This window comes from Nyctereutes procyonoides, unplaced genomic scaffold (assembly GCF_905146905.1).
Source record: "Nyctereutes procyonoides isolate TBG_1078 unplaced genomic scaffold, NYPRO_anot_genome, whole genome shotgun sequence".
In the NCBI taxonomy this organism is placed as follows: Eukaryota; Metazoa; Chordata; class Mammalia; order Carnivora; family Canidae; genus Nyctereutes; species Nyctereutes procyonoides.
The window spans coordinates 18498208-18519908 of NW_026575048.1; the positions used below are offsets into that span (position 1 = coordinate 18498208).

Genomic DNA, 21701 nt, shown 5'->3' on the forward strand with positions numbered 1-21701 from the left:
AGGGACATTCTACTGAAATCAAAGAACCAAGTGCACAGAAAAGGAGGAGCACCCCTCCACCCGTTTGCCATCACAGAGATGCTAAGCTCCACTACAGAGGATGCATGGCTGGCCAGAGAGCAGCAGCATGGGGCTCCATAGGAGGAGGGCAGATATTCTGGCTGGAGCACAGGTCATGTGGGGTGGGGGAAGGGACTGCGGCTGAGATGCACACAGGGGGCCTCAGAAACTGGGTGAAGGTGCCTGGACTGCTGCACAGGGGATTTTAGTAGGAAGCAAGATGCTGGATCTCCCATTTTGGAAGATCCTAAGGAGGGCCTGGAGGCAGGGACACATGGAGAGGTGATCATAGCAACCCAGCATGTTTACACCAAGGCTGACCAGTAGACTAGGGGGGTGGGACTGGTTAGGGAGCTTGGACATGCAGAATGAGCAGGACCAGAGGTGATTTATGAGAGGGAGATGGCCAGGCTTCAGGTAGGTTACACGTGGTCAGGACTGACCTCTCGTTAATGTTGTCTGTTCGAAGGGTGTAGACTCGGTCAATGTGAGAAATGTGGAAGACCGGCTCATCACTGGAAGGGTCCGTGGGCAGTTTCACCAAGACTTCATTCAGGAAAATGGGCTGAAAGAGGGTCAAAACACAGGCAGTGAGACGGGCCAGAACCTTCCTTCTGTTCTGAAGAACCTGGTTAAGAAGCAGAGAAGGGTCTAACTTCTTGAGGCTTTTACTTAGGGAAAAAGAGACTGTGTCCATTGTGTGGAAGAAAACATCTTGGGCAGATCAGAGGTTACTGGACTGGGGACAGGAGCTCACAGGACGTGGTCTCTCCTCTTCTACCTACACTTAGCACTCTGCTTCAGCTTCAGTTCCAAGAGACCTGATGCTGAATGTGGACAGAGGTGGGATCACATGTCACGTCTGCCAGGAAGGAGGCCAGCAGCCACAGCTGGAATCCAGCTGTCGGCGGGGAAGCAATGCTGCCCAACCACCCTGGGGCTTCCTCCCTGGAAAATGGAGGAGGAGTGACCCACCTGGAGACGGGGAAGGAGGTCCTCAAGGTGAAGGAAACACCTCGTTATGCTCCTGATGCAACGGCCAGGAACGTGACACTTACCGTTTTATACATTTTGAACTGGGCATTGGACTTAGAGCTGAAAAGCTTCTCAGAGCCTGAGGAAACAGCGAACTGCTTGACCATGTAGGTCAGAAGCAGAAAGTCGTTGAAGAGGAATCCGTGTAGCTCCTTGTTGCTCTTGGTTTTGTATAATTTCCCACTGTGCAGAAGCTTCCGGGGCCCCAGGCAGTTGGTGAGTGAGTTGAAAATAAGTTGCTTAAAGAGAAATTGTAGCATCATAAGTCCCAGCACAAGCCTCTCCGGGCTCCTTGAGAGGCCGGTGCCCTGGACCTGAGGTGCTGTGGTGCAATCTTCTGGTTCAGAATGTGGCTGTAATCATTCACCTTGACACAAAAGAGCCTTGCCTTTTTTTTTTTTTTCCTTCAGAGTTCAAACAACTGGCATGATGAAAATGATTACTTATATCCACAGAATAGGGGTTTTATAAATTAATTCAAAGAACTCAAAAGTACCAAATTTCTCTCTATAAGAAAGGAAAATGAGAACCCAAGAAGGGGCAGGATGGTGAGTCCACGGGGCCTGGGCTGAGGCACGTCCTGGCCACAGTAGGGGAAGGCCTGCAGCTGGTTCCCCACCCAGAGCCTGCCTAGTGGCACCCAGCTCAGCACCCCAGGCCTCACCTCTGCAAGACCTTCACACTGGACGTGCGCCTGGATCCACTCTAGTCGGTCTGAATTTTCTTTTTCCCGAACTCCTTCATTAACTTGGGAACAAAGCTCCTCTGCTTGCTCAAGAGCCAGCTTTAGGGAGGAATGGTCTACATGATTCTCCAGGGTGTTCTCTAGAATCTGGAAAAGAGTGGGCTGCATCATCTGGGAAGTAGTATCTTCCACCCACCCACCCAGATGTTCTATTGGCTGCTGTATGTGCTGGGTGCTGGGCACTGGCTAAACAACAGTAAGATAATTGTTTGCCCTCGAGAGGCTCACAGCTCCAGAGTTCTGGGGGAGACAGGTGACTCAGTTACAAGAGGGTGTGCCAAGTGCTACATGGATCAAGTGTCCTGAAACGTGTGGGCGTCTGATGGCTCTCTGGGGGGGTCTTGGTAATAATACACGTGTTAAAGGGTGTCTCCCTACCTTCCCCTGGTAATTTAAGCCACGTGCATTTAACCCAACAGTTTAACCTGGTGCAGCTCTCAGAAGTACGTGAACTTGCTGGATAGCAACATATAAGTATGTTGGGGGTCACTGATTTTTTAAAAAAAATATGAAGAAAGCAATGAATTGTTTGCTACAGGGAAAATACAATCAAATCATGTCATCAGCTTATAGGAAAACACATTCAGTTCACTCTGAAGTGACTTCAAACTAATGTTACAAATGCAAAAGAGTAGAGGCTGGCGTACAACTCTGTGGTGCCTCTGGAAATTAGTGGTCCCATCAGCAGATGGCTCCTGTCTGGACTCTAGTCATGTTGGGGTCACAGTTCTTTGTTTACGATTCCAAAGTGGGACAAAGCCCTGAAAGTCTAAAGTTTCTTTCTTTCTTTTCCTTTTTAAATATTTTATTTATTTATTTGAGAGAGACAGAAAGAGAGCAGGATTAGGGGGAGGAGCAGAGGGACAAGGAGAAACAGACTTCCTGCTGAGCAGGGAGCCTGACTTAGGGCTCAATCCCAGGACTCTGGGGTCATGACCTGAAATAAAGCCACTCAACCAACTGAGCAACCCAGACACCCCTGAAGTTTCTTTAAATATTCATTTGGTGGCAAAACCTGACCTAAACTGAAGAGATGTATTTATTTATTCTACTTAAAAGTGATTATTCATGTGTTTCACTGTAGGAATATTACTGTGTTTGGTTAAAGGTGATGTCCAGGCTTTGCTGTAATGTCATATAATATACAGTATTTAAATTACATTCTGAATTCTGAAATACATCTGCCTCAAAATATTTCAGGTAAGGGGCTGTGGATTACTGTGTATTAATGGGTCAGTTTGGTATCGTTAACTGTAACATAAGGTCCATAATGAGGTAACATGGCTTAGAGACCAGTGGTCAAGGGATAATCAATAAAAGTAACAGTCATATTATTTAGGCTATTTTTCTTTGTAAGATGATTACAATTGTATCAATGATAACTTGTGGAAAAAACACTTTATAAAGTACGCCTTCTCCTTAGAAGAGGCCCACACAGCTTATGTTCAAAGATGGATGGACTTTTAGAACTGCTGGGATGCGAACGGCAAGGGGACGGTGATGAGCTCTGGTTGGGGCATGCTGAGTCGGGGACTCCTGAGACCTCTAGGTGATGGTGCTTAGCTAGCTGGTAGATGAATTCAGATCTCAGCAGAAAGACTGGAGCCCAAGGTCATACTAAGAGTGGCCTCTGTCTGGGTTCAAGACAAGCTCCAAGGCTGCAGACCTGGAGGGCACTTACCTTGCTTAGAAACACACACTCATGACTCTGAGAGGCCCAGAGAGTCTCCTGGGGGAGGGGAGTCACTACCCCAGTGACACTGGATGATTCTGATTTGCCTAATGGGGATTGCATGTGTGTGTTCCCGTGCACGCACACACGTGGCACCTGGTCCATCAGGCCACCTGGCAGGGGCTCCCTGAGCATGGCCTCTGTGGACCTCAGAGGGTCCTGACCCTGTTCCAGCCGGGGCACTCACACTTCTGATGAGGAGAGGGTAGCGGGTGATCCTCTGCATGGGCTTCAGCAGGAAGCTAGAGAGGGGCATTCCTTTACACCGAGGGTCAGATGCCAGCTTCTGCAGATAATTGAAAGGCTCATGAGGAACTCATAGCATCAGTGAAGACAAAGGAAACACTGACTGTACTCCTGACATTGACCACCTTTTAGATTTCTAATTTCTTTTAAAAACTCAAGATTCAAAATGATACGTATCAGATTAGCAGCAGGAGTTTCCCCCCTCATTTGGTAAAGCCAGCAGATGCTTTTCAGCCCTTTCCTTCTTACCTGGATCTGGCAGTCTGCGCCATCACTTCCTCCTTTGCTTCCAGAACCACTGATAGCTGTCTTCCCAGGCTGGCCCCTTCCTGATCCTTACTTCTTTCTTCTCCTCTACCTGCTGTCCACTGTGGGTGCTGCCCGAGACCCTGCACAGCTGAGGCCCAGAGCGTCACCCAGACCCTCTCCGGCGCTCCATACTTGCCACATCACTCTCCTTCCCTCCTACCCCGATCCCCTACAGGCACCTCAGCAGACCCCAAAGTCCTCATCTTCCTTCATGAAAGTCTTTTCTTCCACTTCCATCCCTGAGCTGCCAGAACCATCCTGCACCCATCTTCCCTCCACACACCTGGGAGTCACCTTTGTCACCAGTCTTGCTTCTAAATAGCTCTTGATTTCCCCTGCCTCTGCCTGCCCGTTGTCTCTGCTTTATTAGAAACCATCACTACCATTTAGAGCACCTACGATGAGCCAGGTAATGAATGCGTTGGCCTTTGGTACTGTTCCTTCTGCTCTTTCTTCACTTGGCTAATTCATACTCCTTTCAGAAGACTGAGATTATTCTTCCTCTTGGTCAGGCCCTCCCCTTTCTTGACACCTTCCCTCCTTTTCAGTGATCCTTCTGGAGCGTCCACAATAATCGTGGCCACCTTATTATAACACCACCTCTGGAATGGGTAAGGTAGGTAGAGGTATCACGTTTGAGGTGTCTCGGTGACCTTGCAGACTGTTAGCTCCATATAATATATATGCTAATATATATATAATATATATAATATATAAGCTAATATAATATATTATATAGTACCTGAACACAGTAGCCAGTACTCTTGGATGACCTTTTTTTTTGGATGACCATTTGTAATGACCAAAAAGCACATTTACTGTAATTTACCTAACCATTTCCTGCTTTGGGATATTAAAACTGCCCCCTCTTTTTGTTTTTGGATATATCTATATATGTTGCTATAACAAGCATCTCCATGCTTTTTATTTCTGTATTTTCTGAGACTTTAAAAAAAGTAACATTTAGGGAGCACCTGGGTGGGTCTGTCAGTTAAGTGTCTGCCCTTCAGCTTATGCCCTTCAGCTCAGGTCATGATCCCAGAGTCCTGGGTAGGACTCCCTGCTCAGAGAGGAATTTGCTTCTCCCTCTTCCTCTGCCCTCCCCTGCTCATACTCTTTTTCTATCTCAAATTAAAAAAACAAACAAACAAAAAAACTTTAAAAAGTAACATTTACAACAAGGCTTATTGCCAGATTTTGTTTTTAATGTAATGGACACAATGCCTTTCATTATAAGACTATACATTTATTTCTTACTATTGTTACAGTTGTGATGACACTGATAACCTATTTACATTGCTATTGTTTTTACTATTTGGAAAATTTAAAAAGTCTTATGCTTTAGAATGTAAACATCAAATTAAAAAAATACTTTATTTGAGTGAGAGAAAGAGAGCAGGACTGGGTGGAGGGGCAGAGGGAGAGGGAGAAACAGACTCCCCACTGAGCAGAAGCCTGATGTGGGGCTTGACTGCAGGACCCTGAGATCATGACCTGAGCTGAAGGCAGAGACCCAATCTACTGAGCTACCCAGGAACCCCTTTCTGTTAGAATTTTTACCCTCCATCTAAACATGTTATATTTTATGCTTATTTATTTTTTTCCATTCTTTTTTGATAATGACATTAAAATTCTGCATTCTCCCTTAAGGCACTGTGGCCGTATACAGATCTCAATATGTAGTGTTTCAGAAACCAGAAAGACAAGAAGACATGTAAAAAAGGAAGAAAACATATTTGACTTTCATTTCCCTCACCACTTTGACATGTGTGGTAATAGTTTCTACTCCTGAACAACATCAGTGAAATGCGTTATCACAACATGATATTCTATTATAATCAGCAGCCATCCGAAGCTCACTGTTGTATCTCTAGAAGGATGTTGCTGATTCATTATGTTACACGTAGCGGTCTCTGAGTGTTGTTTTATCGATACTTCTCTTTACCAAATATTTGTTCTTAATTTATGACCACAGCATCACAGAACCGATTGTGTCCTCTTCTCACTAGTTTCTGGAAGCTTTGAGGACATAGGGGTGCCCCTGGAGCACATGGACAGGGTCATACACATGCGTTTTATGTAGCATCCTACATCACCTCTCATTTCCTTTTGTCTCACTGTATTCATCCACTGACAACGTTTTATCTTGTTGCTTTTTGTATATTTGAGTAAGGTATTTTATACTCTTCCTGGAATAAGATGGCTACAAAATAAACACCATCTACAAATTTAATAAAGTGGCATTCTGGATATTTTGGAGCATAAAGCAGCTGATTTAAGTAAATAGGCTTAAATAATACTCTACTAATAGACGGGCAAAATTATGGTCCTAGAGCCAAAAAAAAAAATCAATTTGACATGGAAGGTGACACAAATATTCAGAAAATTCTTTGCCATATTGGTGTTTCCTCTGGAAATTGGTGGAGTATGCTTCCCCATCCTGAGCTTCCTGACAATACAGCTGTACATCTCCGCCTATAGGCTTGGAACGGGGGGTGGGCCTGCCTGTGATCTCAGGATGGAGTTACCTTTAAAAATTCCTTGAAATCTGCATCTTCATCTGTCTTCTGCTGTAACAGAGCTGCTCCATTGAGCTGACAGCTACAGAACCGGATATAAGCCTGCATGTGGGACAGCTCAGCTGCCAGGATATCCCCAATCATCTGCACAGGCATCTTCTCTCCTCCCGTCTTCTTCCGTACCCGCAAGGCCCTGCAACCGACACACTCTGTTTTCAATGGATGTAGTTGGTATATAAAGGATGAATATCATGGGAAACTAATATAAGGACAACCAGCAAGTCACCTAAAAACCTGGCACTGTGAGGGGAGAGTGAGGAGGAGGAGGAGGCAGCTGGGGCCTATGCTCCACTGGCCAAGCCAATCTAGGTAAAATGTTAGCAAAGAAGAGTAAGAAATGAAATTCATACTCTGGGTTATTTCTAGGCCTTTGGAATTGTTTTGGCTTCATCTTTGTTTCTTAGCAAAGTTCCTTTAGAAAATTCTAACTTGTTCCCAGCTGAACCAAGAAAAGAATTTCCCACATGCTGTAGGGGGAGAAAGGGAGCAGGAGCCCACAAAGGTCAGGTATGGAGGTGGAGGTGAGCACTGTCCCCAGGAGAGCTGCTGTCCCCTAAGGGGCGCAGAGACATAGCAGTGGCGAGGAGATCACCCCAAGGAGTGGAATTTCACACGGAGCCTGAGGAGCCTGCCAGACCAGCCAGTACGTCTGGGTCATGGGCTGCAGCTTCTCTCCTACTCTACCCAGAACAGACAAGTATATTTTGAAATTTTGTTTATTTTATGATTTATTTTTTCTTTGTTTCGTCAAAGTATTTTCTTTGCTATATATTTCTTGACTTCCATAGTTATGTATTTTACAGTTACAGGGCATTTCATTAAATGACAATAAAATAAAAAGCTTGAAGGAACAGAAAAGAGTTGTGAGTTCCTTTGCAAAACAGCCCTGCAGGGAGAGAGAAAGTCTCTCTCCTAGGGTCTGGGGGTGTCCACTGCAGTGGCAAGGGGTGCTCACAACTCACTTCAGTAGCTTTGTGTTAGACATGATGAGCTCTTTCCAGTTTACAAATATCAAGGCCATCTCTCCTTCACTGAGAAACCCTGACTCTGCCATCCGTTTCTGAAAAACCTAAATTCAAGACACAAAAGAAATAAATTAGCTTAGATGTGACTACACAGCCTATGTAGTCTGAAGTAAACAGTATAATTTCATACCCTGAAACTAATACAATCATGATGTTTTTGAATAAGCTTATTTATGATTGCTAATTTTTTCCCCTAAATTTTTATTTAAATTCTAGTTAGTTAACATATAGTGTAATATTGGTTTCAGGAGTAGCATTTAATGATTCATCACTTCCATATAACGCCCAGTTGATTGCTAAATTTTAAATCGCAAATTTCCTTACAGTTTGCTACTTGCGTTATTAGGGCTTTTTTTTTTTTTTTTTTTTTTAAAGTAGGCTTCAGGGATCCCTGGGTGGCGCGGTGGTTTAGCGCCTGCCTTTGGCCCAGGGCGCGATCCTGGAGATCCGGGATCGAATCCCACGTCCGGCTCCCGGTGCATGGAGCCTGCTTCTCCCTCTGCCTGTGTCTCTGCCTCTCTCTCTCTCTCTCTCTGTGTGTGACTGTCATAAATAAATAAAAAAAATAAATAAAGTAGGCTTCATTCCCAACATGGGGCTTGAATACATGACCCTGAGATTAAGAGTCACATGACTGAGCCAGCCAGGTGCCCCCCATTAGGGCTAATTTTAAAGATCAAGTCTAGTAACCTCTTTAATAAGACGAAATTCTCATACTTATCTCTAAGGAGATGAGGTAGGTTAAATGAAACCATGGACATAAAGCACATGTACCCTATAAAAGCTGCAGAATTGAAGGGCTGGGCACCCTAGAGTCCTGAGGCAATCTCTGAGAAGCTTAGCAACAGAAAAAGTGATGACTTACACACTCCCCAAGCAGATGTGGATTTCAGAGGCTGGCTGACTGGAGGGGAAATGATGCCCTACATCTGTATTCCATAACACTGAAGGATTTGCAAAGCTGATGTGTATATATTTGCACATGCCTGTGTGGTGTGCACGCGGGTGTGGGTGGGTTCTGAACAAACTTCACAGATCATGCAGGTCAAAGTGAATCATGTGCTATCATTCCCAGGGCACTCATGAAGAAATAAAGGCTGAGAGAGTGATCTGCTCAAGGTCACAAACCTAGAACAACGAGGAGCCAGAACCAAAACTCCAGTGAGTGTTCAGTTTCCACTGAACAACTGGGATTCATAGGGAATGACTTTAAGACCCTTAAGGAAACTGAGAGGTTATTGGAGACAACTCTTCTCACGTGGGATCTTCCCAAGATACACATGACATGTCAGCCTGTTAAAATCGCTCACTGGCCCTGCGCTAAGACGCGGACTCCTAGCTGAGGTTCACCAGGCCTGTGTGATCTGATCTGTTCCCTGCCAACTTCACCAGCCGGGCCCTCAAGTACCTGACACTCCAGCCACATGGAACCACATGCAGGACCCTAACTCCCTGGCACACTGCCCTTCCACTTCCTTTTCCTCTTCCGGGCACAGAAAACACATCCTCGTCCTTCTGGTCTTGGCTGAAGCCTAACTGGGAGGGTCCTTCCTTCCTGACTCCTTCTCCCGGCCCCGGCCTCCTGCTACTATAGCTGTCTGTCTGTCTCTGCAGGACCGCGAACTCCTCATGGGCAGGAACTTTGTCTTCTACCTCTGTTCTCCAGCACAGCGCTTTCTGTACATGATAGATTTTCAATTAGTGTTTATTTACTGAGTTGTGCTGAACACGGATTCAAAGAATTCAGGCAACAGTGCTGTGAAGCGGACATCTCTAAAGTTTCCACAGTTCCAAAATCAGGCCGCAGACATTGGGATCCTCCTACAGGTGCCAGCCCCGGAAAGGTGGTGGATCTGCTCTGAGGGCTCGCCGAGGGAAAGCCTCTGGTGGTCTGTTCTTTCACCCATTGATGAATTTATATCACTCTGTCTATTCATTCCATTTACCAGCCTCAGTGAGGTAGTCAGAGGAGGAAGCCAGTCCCAGGGTCCCCAGGGCCCTCTGTGGGAACGATGATGAGAATGCCTGCCTGTGAATGGTGCTTCCACCCTAAACCCCTGCCCTGACGGGACTCCCTGCTCTTCAGGTGAGGGCAGGTGGGCAGAGTGGGAATAATGAAGGCCCACGTGATTAAGTGACTGGTCTGAGTGGGGCAAGCATGCGTCCTGTGTTCACCCTCTGTGCTAGGGTCAGAGATGCACTTCCACGGCTATATACAATCTCGGAGGACTGTAATCCAACCAGCAGCAGGGCTGATGCTCAGAGGGGTTAATAATAAGAGGGGCTTTTCTTCTAGGGCATCCTTCCGGTCAGAGAATGCAGGCATGAACACATATAATTCCTTCAGTACTGATGGGAAGGCCTGCAAAGGACCAGACGAAGTTCTGGAGATGCGGGATAAAGGACACACGTCCCTGCTGTCAGGAGCTCACAGCCTTATCAACTGAGAAGGGCAGCAGAGTGTACCTGTGGGCAGAACAAGTGTGCTGGGTCTGGAGATCCCAGCCTGCACAAGGGGGACAATGAATTGGGACAGGCCTTGCTGGGGGGGCAGCTGCATGGATGCAGCCTCCACTCCATGCCTGTAGTGAGGTTACGGCCGGGCCTCTGTGGCATCTGCAGGGCCTGTGTGGGCACACGTGTTCTCTTCAGGTGGCTTGTTTATTTAACTGGGCTTCTCATCTGAGGGCCTTGACACATTTTGTGGGAACTAAAGGCCATGGAAACAAGAGTGTAGCAAAGTACAGAGTCTTATTTTGTTTACTCCAACACAAATCATTTCTAGGTGCTACTCTAACAGCTGTTATTGGCTTAGGGGTAACTGGCAACATTAATTGGCACAAAACAGTAAATATATTGTAACTGGGAAATGTTTTACAATGTGGCCCTATTCGGTTTTCTAAACTGACACAAACGTTAGATGAATGTCTCACTGTCTCACAATCCTTCTGTAAATATCAAAGTTTGTGAAGATCTCAGGTGTCAGAAGAGCACAGTAAGCAGAGGCTGAAATGTGAGGTGGACAGTTTCCTTTAGCGCCTTCCTGCTGACTCTCTACCCTTGGCCTTCCCCTGCCACATCCAGCGGTGGCATCTCGTTCTCTCCACCCTGCATGACCCACTCTGGGGGAAGCAGGTGACTGCAGTTCCTTGGGCACCCTCCCACGGCCCAGACCACGTGCACAGCCCTGCAGGCCCAGGCCTCACCTCCACGACGAGCTGAAGATCGTCCACGTACCGCTCTTCAGTCTGAATCAGCTCGTGAATGTAGCCCTGCCTCTTCCTCTCCACTGGCTGCATGGTGTCCAGGCTCTGGAGATCCGCGCACCCTACGGTGTAGGACAGGGTAGAGTTTCAAAAAAGTATTTTAGTCTTTGTAGGAAATAGACATTTATCAGCAGATGTGCTGCGTCCACAAATGATGCCTTGAAAAAGCCACAGCTTTCCAAAGAGCGCCCTATTCTGCAAAGCGGCGCCCACCTGCCACTCACTCCAAGCAGCAGATTAGCAGTGCCTGTACCATCTCCCTGGGGTCCTAACTTCTTTTCCAAATAAATGACAAAATGAAGGACTTCTACTTATTTTTAAAAATACTTTATTTAGTCATGAGAGACACAGAGAGAGGCAGAGACACAGGCAGAGGGAGAAGCAGGCTCCCTGCGGGGACCCTGGGATCACGACCTGAGCCGAAGGCAGATGCTCAACCCCTGAGCCACCCAGGCGTCCCCAGAATGAAGGACTTTTAGAAATGGCCTGAGAGAGATCATGACTCTATTGCACTTGTGAAGAATCTATACAGTTCTCACCACCACAGGACATTTTCAAAGATATTGAAATGATTAAATGAATCAAATGCTTGAGACCAGTGTTTTCCAAACTGCGGGTCATGAGCCATCCATGGATCCTTATATCAATTTTGTTTTTAAAAATGTGAGTTAGAGAGCATCTGGGTGGCTCAGTTGGTTGAATTTCTGACTCTTGGTTTCAGCTCGTGTCATGACCTCAGGGTCATGACATCAAGCCCTGCATTGGGCTCCATGCTCAGCACAGAGTCGGCTTGAGAGTCTGTCTCCCCCTCTGTGCTCTCTCCCAAATAAATAAATCTTTAAAAGTGTGGGTCAGGCTTAGCATTAAAAAACAAATAAATACAAACTATCACACACAGTACTGGTAAGTATTATTCTGTGAACACTTTTAGTTCGGTATGTAGAATATAGCTCTTACTGTTAAAAAGCAGTTTGAGAAACATTTCTCTAGATTTCTCAAAGTGAAGTGTTAAGGTTAGGAAACCTGACATTCCCAGGATCCAGCAGTTCCCAACAAGACCTCTGCCTTAACACACTAGAACAAAGAACTGGTTCTGGGACACTGGAAGACCTTGAGGGAGGTCCCTAGCAGCCTCATATCAGGGTGAGTGGTACTGTGTTCACTCTGGATCCATTTATAGGCACGTGGCAGCTGAAATGAACATCAGACTGTGAAGTGACATATTTCCAGAATTGCTTGGTAAGTAGCCGAGGGCTTGCTTTATGCACAGTGATAGGGGAATACCTCAGGCATCCCTTCCTCAGACAAAAATAAATAGCAGGAAGGTGCCAGCAAGCTAGAAGTTGAGGGAGAGAAAGTTGAGGGAGGGTGGATGACCCTGGAGGTGGAGGTAACTGTGAAAGGCAGAGGGGGAAGGTGTAACCCTGCCCCAGCCTCATTGATGGGGCATGTGGGGACAGATGCAGAGGCACCCCACGGGGAGTTGATCATCCAGCACTGGAAACACATAAAGCCACAGAGGCAGAAAATGCAGGCATCAGACTGGGCTTTTCAAGGGGGTCTCTTTCTGCTTGCCTTTGAGTTTTTATAGGTTTTGTATAGATTTGGGCTAACAGTTCTAAGGAAGACAACTGGTCTATTTTCTGTACATGTTGGCAACAGTTCTTTAAAAAAAATTATCCTCACGGTAAAACAAAAATAGAATAAGGCAGCTTTCGTTTTGGTGCTTTCAAGAAGTCGCCATGGTGCCACTGTCATGTTCAAAATTATCACACTTCTCTGAGGACCGTATGGTCTTCTGCTCTGCTGGGGAGAACCGCAGGAAGACCAAGGGTGTTCTGACCCTGTAAAGGTGATACAGATGCCTGTCTGACTAGGCTGTGTGAAACTAGGGGGCTGGGGGTGAGGTGTTGGTCATGGTGTGACCCAGGGTCACGGATCAGAGGTACCAGTGGAGTCTGGTGGAAGCTATCAGAACAGTTTCTAAGGTTACCCCACCTCTCACACTCATGTTTTACAAATGTGACATTCACATTCTGCCACAGTCACGTTCTACCCCTACTTTTACATAATACTTCTATACATTTACTCAGGTGTGAGTTAAGTATGTAGGAAATCACAGATTTTATGTACTGATTATATCTCTCCTAATACTAACATAAATACACAACCATTAGAATAAAACAAGTTATCCTATGGGGCGCCTGGGTGGCTCAGTTGGGGAAGCATCTGACTCTAGATCTCAGGGTCATGAATTCAAGCACTGCACTGGGCTTCACATTGGGCATGGGGCCTACTCAAAAAAACAAACAAAAGGGGCACCTGGGTGGCTCAGTTGGTTAAGTGTCTGCCATTGGGCTGTCTGCTCAGCAGGGAGTCTCTCCTCCCTCTGTGCTTGCTCTCTCTCTCTCAAATAAAATCTTTAAACAAATAAACCCCAACAAGTCCTCCTAGTCCTCCATACTATTTTGTGTGCTATTACGTTGTGTACCATGGGGGTATGTGTATCACACTTTGGGAAACAATTATTTACAGTAAAGCCCACAAGCATTGGCCTATCTGTTCTGTATCTTAGAATAATAGGAAAAGTCTTAGATATTTTATCATTTCTTTTTTTTATAATTTCTTTTAAAAATATTTTATTTATTTAAGAGGGTGGGGAAGGGCAGAGGGAGAGGGAGAGAGAAACCCAAGCAGACTCTGTGCTGAGTGTGGGGCCTGATATGAGGCTCGATTTCACAATCCTGAGATCATGACCTGAGCTGAAACCAAGAGTCAGATGCTCAACCAACTGTGCCACCCAGGCGCCCCTACTTAATCATTTCTAAGGCTACAACATACAGGACACTAGGTTTATCAGAGTGAATGTGAGGACTGTTAAACTCCACTTCTAATAATCCCTTTGCATTTCATTACAATGGTTCTTAAGCTTTTATTCTCTTCAAGTTCCCAACTTGACCCTAACCCTCACTTTCAAGGGTCTTACCTCTGATGTCAGGGAAAAGAAACAGAGGTGTGGCAGCCCTTCATTTCCCTGCTCACTCAGCCCTGTACTTCCTTCCTGTGTATGGGGATGAGGGGGTCCTGTTTCTTCCTGAAGCCAGCATCTTTAACCGACCTTCTCCTTTTGACCCCCTGCCATCCTCTCCACCCACACTGTCTCACATGCTGGCCGTTAGCAACATGTGGCTACTGAGCATTTTTTATTCATGAGACAGAGAGAGAGAGAGAGAGAGCAGCAGAGACACAGGCAGAGGGAGAAGCAGGCTCCTCGCAGGGAGCCCGATGTGGGACTTGATCTCGGGTCTCCAGGATCAGGCCCTGGGCTGAAGGCGGCGCTCAACCGCTGAGCCACCCAGGGGTCCCTGCTACTGAGCATTTGAAGTGTGGCCAGTCCAAACAGAAAAGTGCTCTAAGTGTAAAATACACACCAGATTTCAATGACCTAGTACAGGGCAGCCCTGGTGGCTCAGCAGTTTAGCACTGCCTCCAGCCCAGGGCGTGATCCTGGAGCCCCGGGATCGGGTCCCGCATCGGGCTCCCTGCATGGAGCCTGCTTCTCCCTCTGCCTGTGTCTCTGCCTCTCTCTCTGTGTGTGTCTCTATGAATAAATGAATAAAATTAAAAAAAAAAGACCTAGTGCAAAAAAAACCCCAAATGTAAAATAAGGTGTTAATAATTCTTATGTCAATTACCTATTAAAATAGTAATATTTTGTATAATACTGAGCTGAGCAAAAAAAATTATTCAAATTAATTTCATGTTTTACTTTTTAAAATGTGGTTTTTGGAAAACTTTAAATTACATATGGGCTGCATTTGTGACTTATATTATATATCTACTGAACAGCTTAAGCCAGCTGCTACATTTTTTATTATGTTCTTCCCTAACAGAATGTTTTAGTGGTTTCTGCTATTTGCAGAATAAAGTCCTAGCTCAGTAGCACAGGGCTCCAGTCTCCATTATCCACCCATAACCTACAATTGACCATGTAGCCTGCCTGTTAGCCACCCTGGTCCAGGCTCAGTCCTCATGGTGCACCATACTCACTGTATGCACTGCCTGGGGCCCTCTTCACCACATAGAGCCATCTTATTAACCCTTCCAGGTACAGCTCATGTGACCTGACTCTGGGAAAACTTCCCCATCCTGGTCCCACTTACCCCAGACTGCCTCTTTTTTTGTGCTTCCAGGATAGTTTGCATCAGTATTTAACATTTCACACGATGTAACCTGCATTGTAGTTCATCTGTATATGGTCAGTATGTCTGTCTCTCCCACTGGAGGTCAGGGACTGTGTCTCCCATAGTTCTTGAATATCAAATTTAACACAGTGTTTTCACCACAGAGGTCAGGAAATATTTGCCAAATGGCAGACTATTGGGTTGGTTTCCAGACCTGTTTCTCACCTTTCCTCTGCTCTGTACTGCAGGGAGGCCAATCCCATAGGCTGCCTGTATAAGCTCCCATTTTAGTTGGCTTCTGCCCAGGTTTGGCCAATGACAGGAGGCCCTGGAAGGAGATTACAGGGCAAACTGGGAAAACAATCCTTATGCCAGAAAAGTGAGAAGATAGGAGAGCTTTTACATCTCTGGTGGGTAAAGAAAAGAATTTTCTAGGTTTGCATTGCATATAAATTTGGAGTTCAAGAATTCCCAAACTGATAAATTAACAGAAAACTGGTCCTTGGCTGGTGATACTCTCAGGGTGCTTGGTCAAAAAAAATGTACAACTGTCCAGATGGTCTCTTTCACAACCTCAGTTCCACAGGATTTCCAGGAAAACCAAGTCTCACTAAAGATGAGCTCAAAGTAAAAAAATTACAAAAAATAAGGAATGCTCCACCATAAATAAAAAGACAATGATTAGATAGAACCTTAAGAGGGGTGCCTGGCTGGCTCAGTCAGTATAAATTGGAATTCTTCTATTTTTTAAAGATTTTATTTATTGGGCAGCCCCGGTGGCTTAGCGTTTTGGCGCCACCTTTGGCCCAGGGCATGATCCTGGGGACCCGGGATAGAGTCCCACGTCGGGCTCCCTGCGTGGAGCCTGCTTCTCCCTCTGTCTGTGTCTTTGCCTCTCTCTCTCTGTCTCTCTCTGTCTCTGTGTCTCTAATAAATAAATAAAATCTTAAAAAAGATTTTTTAGTTATTTGACAGAAAGACAGAGACAGAGAGTGCAAGTGTGAACACAAGCAGGGGAAGCAGCAAGAAGGAGAGGGAGAAGCAGACTCCCATTGAGCAGGGAGTCTGAAGCAGGGTTTGATCTGAGGACCCTGAGATCATGACCTGAGCCAAAGAAGGCAAAGGCTTAAATTAAATGACTGAGTCACCCAGGTGGCCCCAGTGTGCAACTCTTGATCTCGAGGTTGTGATTTCAAGCCCCAGTTGGGTGTAGACATTACTTAAAATCTTAAAAAAAAAAGAACACCAAGAACATAAAGAGAACAAAATCTAAAAAAAAAAAAGAAAAAAAAAGTAAAATATGTATATTTAAAATAACTCAAGACATACATGAGGGGTTTGAAACCATAGAGTCTATAAAAAAGAATGGGCAGATTCGAAAAACTAATAAAAATGGCAAATATTATCAGGGAACTAATAAATTAAATAGCACATCAAACACATATGAGGAAAGGATTAGTAAATCTGAAGACAGATATAAAGAAATTAAGAATGCATCCCAGAAAGATAAAAAGATGGAAAACATAAAATGGAAGTTAAGGGACACAGAGGACAGAATGACAGGGTCCAACATACATCTCAATGGGAGGCCAGGAAGGGAGAATAGAAAAAAATGGGAAGAAGTAATATTGACATTATAATGGTTGAGAATTTTCTGTAATTGATGAAAGATATACCTCCATATATTCAAAAGGAACAAAGATTCCAGATTAGGGAAAAAATAAATACGAATCCATACCTAAACTGCAAAACACCAAGGAGAAAAAAAAATGATTAAGACAGTAAGAAGGAAAAGGCAAAACTACAACACAAGAACAGGAATCACACTGGCTGCACACATCTCAACGCAATGATGGGTATAGAGCAAAAATAACTGTCAAATCAGAATTCTAATTATATACCATTAATGGAGGAGGGAGAAATAGAAACATTTTCAGGCAAAGTTTGAGAACATTTACCACTAATAGGCTGAGTAAAGGAACTATTATGAGGTGTATTTTTGGAATATGGAAATTGAGTAAGAAGGAAAAATGAGATGTAAGGAGTGGAGAAGAAAGAGAAGGAAGGTAGGAAAGAGGAATGAAGGAGAAAGAGGGAAGGAGGGAAGGAAGGATAAACAAAAATACTAGTAAATATGTGAAAAATCAATTACTGATGAATAAAATAACAATAATGATGATGGGTATAATTTAAGAGGGATTTTAAATTTACCTAAACTTTTTTTTTTTTTAATACAAAGAAGCAGTAACATGAGAGGCAGGAGGAGACTCATTAGAAATAAAGCATCCACCTGCACTGATCAGAAGAAGTAAGATAAACATCAAATTTAGACTGTGGAGGCAAACACATATGTTAGAAATGAAAAGGTAACTACTCAAAGAATAGAAACAGAAAACATAACTTTCAAACCAGTAAAGGGAAATAAAGGAAGTAAATTTGATCAAAGCAGCAGAAGTACTGTATAGGCAGAACAACAAGAAGAAAAAAAATGCATGGTATGGGACGCCTGGGTGGCTCAGCAGTTGAGCGTCTGCCCTCAGCCCAGGGCATGATCCTAGAGTCCCGGGATCCAGTCCCACATTGGGCTCCCTGCATGGAGCCTGCTTCTCTCTCTGCCTCTCTCTGTGTCTCTCATGAATAAATAGATAAAATCTTAAAAAAAAAAAAGCCTGGTAAATAGAAAATATATAATAAGACGGATAGAAATAGCAGTATTCCATTGTTCCAATAGATGTAAATTACTTAAATCTGTCAGTTATAAAACGACTCTGGATTGTATTTTAACATTCAGCTAGATGCTGGGGGAAGATGGAAGAGTAGGAGGAACCTAGGCTCACCTCATCCCATAGATACAACTAGATAACACCAACATCAGTGTAAATAACCCAGAAAATGACAGGAAGACTGGCAGGACAGACTCTGCATAGCTAAGTGCAGAGAAGATGCCATACTGAAAGGGTAGGAAGGGCAGAGACTCAGTTGGGAGCCAAAGTGACTTGTACAACTGTCCTTAGGAGGTAGGGATACCCTGGACATAGAGAAGGGAGAGAAACAAACTCTATACCAGGCACCCAAGGCACAGGGGCCTCTCACCAGGAGAACAAATTCCCATAACATTTGGCTTTAAGAGCCAGAGGGGATTAACTTTGAGAGTTCTTACAATCAGTGGGGCCTAATACCTGGAACTTTAAAATTCAGTGGGCACAGCTGTGGCAGAGCCAGAGGGTGCTAGGAAACTGAGGCCCTGCCCTTAAAGAGACAGCATAACAGGCCAACTGAGAAACAGCACAGAAGTGGCAGTTTGAAAAATGCCTGGGATCTACAAGAAGGAGATTTATTTACTAATCTCAGAACATATGTTGGAGGACAGGGATATTTGGGAGACTTCTACTAGAGCAAGGGAGCTTGTGGGGCCAGTTCTCTCCCCTGACCCCCAGCCTAAATACATGAACACAGTGGAAATCAGTGCATTGCAAACATTCTCCATCTAGCTTGCTAACACCAGTACCCTGCCCGTGTTCTCCTGTGGACCCAGCCCTCCAACTTGGCCTGGACAGCAGCGAGCTGGGGCAGATATCTGGTCTGACGTGGCTCTGCCCACCAATGAAAGCTTCTCAGGGGACAACACAAGGACAGTGCCCTACAGTTCAGTGCTACAGCAACTCTGGTCAATGACTGGTCTGACTTAAGCCCAAGGTGGCCCCAGATTGGCCCACTAACAATACAGGGACTAAACCCTGCCCACAATGGGCAGAGAGAGCCACAATAGACACCAGGACTGAAGGGAAATGCAGCTCAGCTACAACAGTAGGTTCTGGTGAACCTGGGACATTACACTGCAGAGCACTACAGGATCTGTTCTTCATAATGCCACTACTTTCAAGAGCAGGAGACACAGTTAACTTTCTTAACATGTAGAAACAGACACAGAGAGTTAGACAAAACAAGGAGACAGAGGAATATGTCCCAAATGAAAGAACAGGACAAAATCACAGCAAGAGTTAAATGAAACAGAGATAGGTAATATGCCTGACAGAATTTAAAGTAATGGTCATAAAGAGACCCAATGGACTTGAGTCAGGGACCTTAACAAGGCTCTCAACAGAGATAGAAAACACACACACACACACACACACACACACACACAACCAGTGAGAGATGAAGAATTTAATAATTGAAATTAAAAATACACTACAGGGAATAAAGAATAAAGAAAGCAGATGAATGGATCAGTGACCTGGAGGACAGAGTAATGCAAAGCACTCTAGGTGAATGGAAGAAACAAATAATAAAAAATGAGAATAGATTAAGGGAACTCAGCAACACCATCAAGTGTGGTAACATTCACATTATAGGGATCCTGGAGGGAAAAAAGAGAGAAAAGGAGGCAGAACATTCATTTGAAGAAATAATAGCTGAAAACTTCCTTAATTTGGGAAAGGAAACAGATATCCAGATCCAAGAGGAACAGAGAACCTCCAACAATCAACCCAAGGAAGTCCACAAGGCACATAGCAATTACAGGGGTAAAAAGCAGTAATAAAGAGAGAATTTTAGAGGCACCTGGGTGGCTTGATTGGTTACTATCGGCCTTTAGCTCAGGTCATGATCCCAGGGTCCTGGGATTGAGCCCCATGTTGGGCTCTCTGCTCACCAGGGAGCCTGCTTCTCCCACTCACTTTCCCTCTGCCTGCTGCTCTGCCTACTTGTGCACACGCTCTCTCTGTCAAATAAACAAAATCTTTTTTTTTTTATTTTTAAAGAGAGAATTTAAAAAGCAGTAAGGGAAAAGAAAACACTTACATATAAAGGAAACCCCATAAGGCTATAAGCTGATTCTTCAGCAGAAACTTTGCAGGCCAGAAGAGTGGTATGATATATTCAAAAGTCTGAAAGAAAAAATCTGCAGCCAAGAATATTCTATCCAGCAAGGCTATCATTCAGAATAGAATGAGAAATAAAGAATTTCCCAGAAAAATGTGTTAAAGGAATCTGTGACCATTAAACCGGCCTGAAAAGAAATGTTAAAGGAGACTCTCTGAATGGAAAGGAAAGACCATAAGCAGGATTAAGAAAAGTAGGAAGCACAAAAGCAGTAAAATTAAGTATATCTATAAAAATAAAACTCAGTCAAGGGATTCACAAAATAAAAAAGATGTAAAGTATGACACCAATACCTAAAACATGAGGGGAGAAGGGTTAAAAATTTAGTGCTTCTAGAATGAGTTCAAAAACTTAAGTGACCGTTAACTTCATATAGACTGCTATATGTATAAGATGTTATATACAAACCTTCTGGTAACCAAAACCCAAAAACTGGTAATAGATATACAGAAAATAAATAAAAAGGAATCCAAGTATAGAAAGCCAGCAGACTGTGAGAGAAGAGAATAAGAGAAGAAAGAAACAGAGGAAAGTTATAAAACAACCACAAAAAGGTAAAAAAAAAAAAGGCAATACGTACTTATTAATAATTACTTTGAATGTAAATGGACTAAATGCTCCAATCAAAAGACATAGGATGACATAATGGATAGTAAAGCAAGACCCATCTATATGTTGCTTACAACAGACTCACTTTAGATCTAAAGACCGTGCATATTAAAAGTGAAGGGATGGAAAAGTATCATGCAAATGGAAATGATAAGAAACCCAAGAGTAATACTGATATTGGACAAAATAGATTTTAAAACAAAGACTGTAACAAGAGACAAAAAGGGACACCAGATAATCTTAAAGGGAATGACCCAACAAGAATATATAACAATTATAAATATTTGTGCACCCAACACGAGAGCACATAGGAATAAAGTTCACCAAGGAGAAGTACACTTCAGACCTGTACTCTTAAAACTATAAAACACTGATGAAAGAAATAGAAGATGACACAAACAAATGGAAATATATTCCATGTTCATGGATTAGGAGAACAAATATTGTTAAAATGTCTATACTACCCAAAGCAATCCACAGATTTAATACAATCCTTATCAAAAAGCAAACAGCATTTTTTCCCCACAGAACTAGAATAATCCTAAAATTTATATGGAACCACAAAAGACCACAAGCAGCCAAAGCAATCGTGAAAAAGAACAAAACTGGAGATTTCACAATCCTAGATTTCAAGATAAACTATAGATCTGTAGTAACTAAACAGTATGGTACTGACACAGAAACATACACACTGATCAATGGAACAGAATAGAGAGTCCAGAAATAAACCCATAATTAAATGGTCAATTAATCTTTGACAAAGGAGGCAAGAGTATGCAGTGTGAAAAGATAGTCTCTTCAATAAATGATGTTGGGAAAACTGGATAGTTACATGTGAAAGAATGAAACTGGACCACTTTCTTACATCATATACAAAAATAAACTCAAAATGGATTGGAGACCTAAATATAAGACTTGAGTCCATAAAAATCCTACAGGAGAGCACAGGCAGTAATTTCTCTGATGACATTGTCCATAGCAAGTTTTTTCTTTTCTCCTTCTTCTTTTTTTAAAGATTTTATTTATT

The 21701-nt window shown here is 43.9% G+C and overlaps 1 protein-coding gene across 8 annotated transcripts in view; it reads right to left on the bottom strand.

The window, feature by feature from the left end:
- The window catches only part of ITSN2 (intersectin 2), a 128006-nt gene that overhangs the window by 5110 nt on the left and 101195 nt on the right, over positions 1 to 21701 (bottom strand). For all 8 annotated transcript variants that reach the window (XM_055327238.1, XM_055327232.1, XM_055327235.1 and 5 more), the window contains 7 exons: positions 10938 to 11059; positions 7669 to 7775; positions 6656 to 6839; positions 3760 to 3858; positions 1760 to 1927; positions 1119 to 1334; positions 504 to 625 (listed from right to left, as the gene is read on the bottom strand). In XM_055327238.1, the coding sequence (XP_055183213.1) occupies positions 504 to 625; positions 1119 to 1334; positions 1760 to 1927; positions 3760 to 3858; positions 6656 to 6839; positions 7669 to 7775; positions 10938 to 11059 (1018 nt within the window). The remainder of the gene's footprint in view (positions 1 to 503; positions 626 to 1118; positions 1335 to 1759; positions 1928 to 3759; positions 3859 to 6655; positions 6840 to 7668; positions 7776 to 10937; positions 11060 to 21701) is intronic.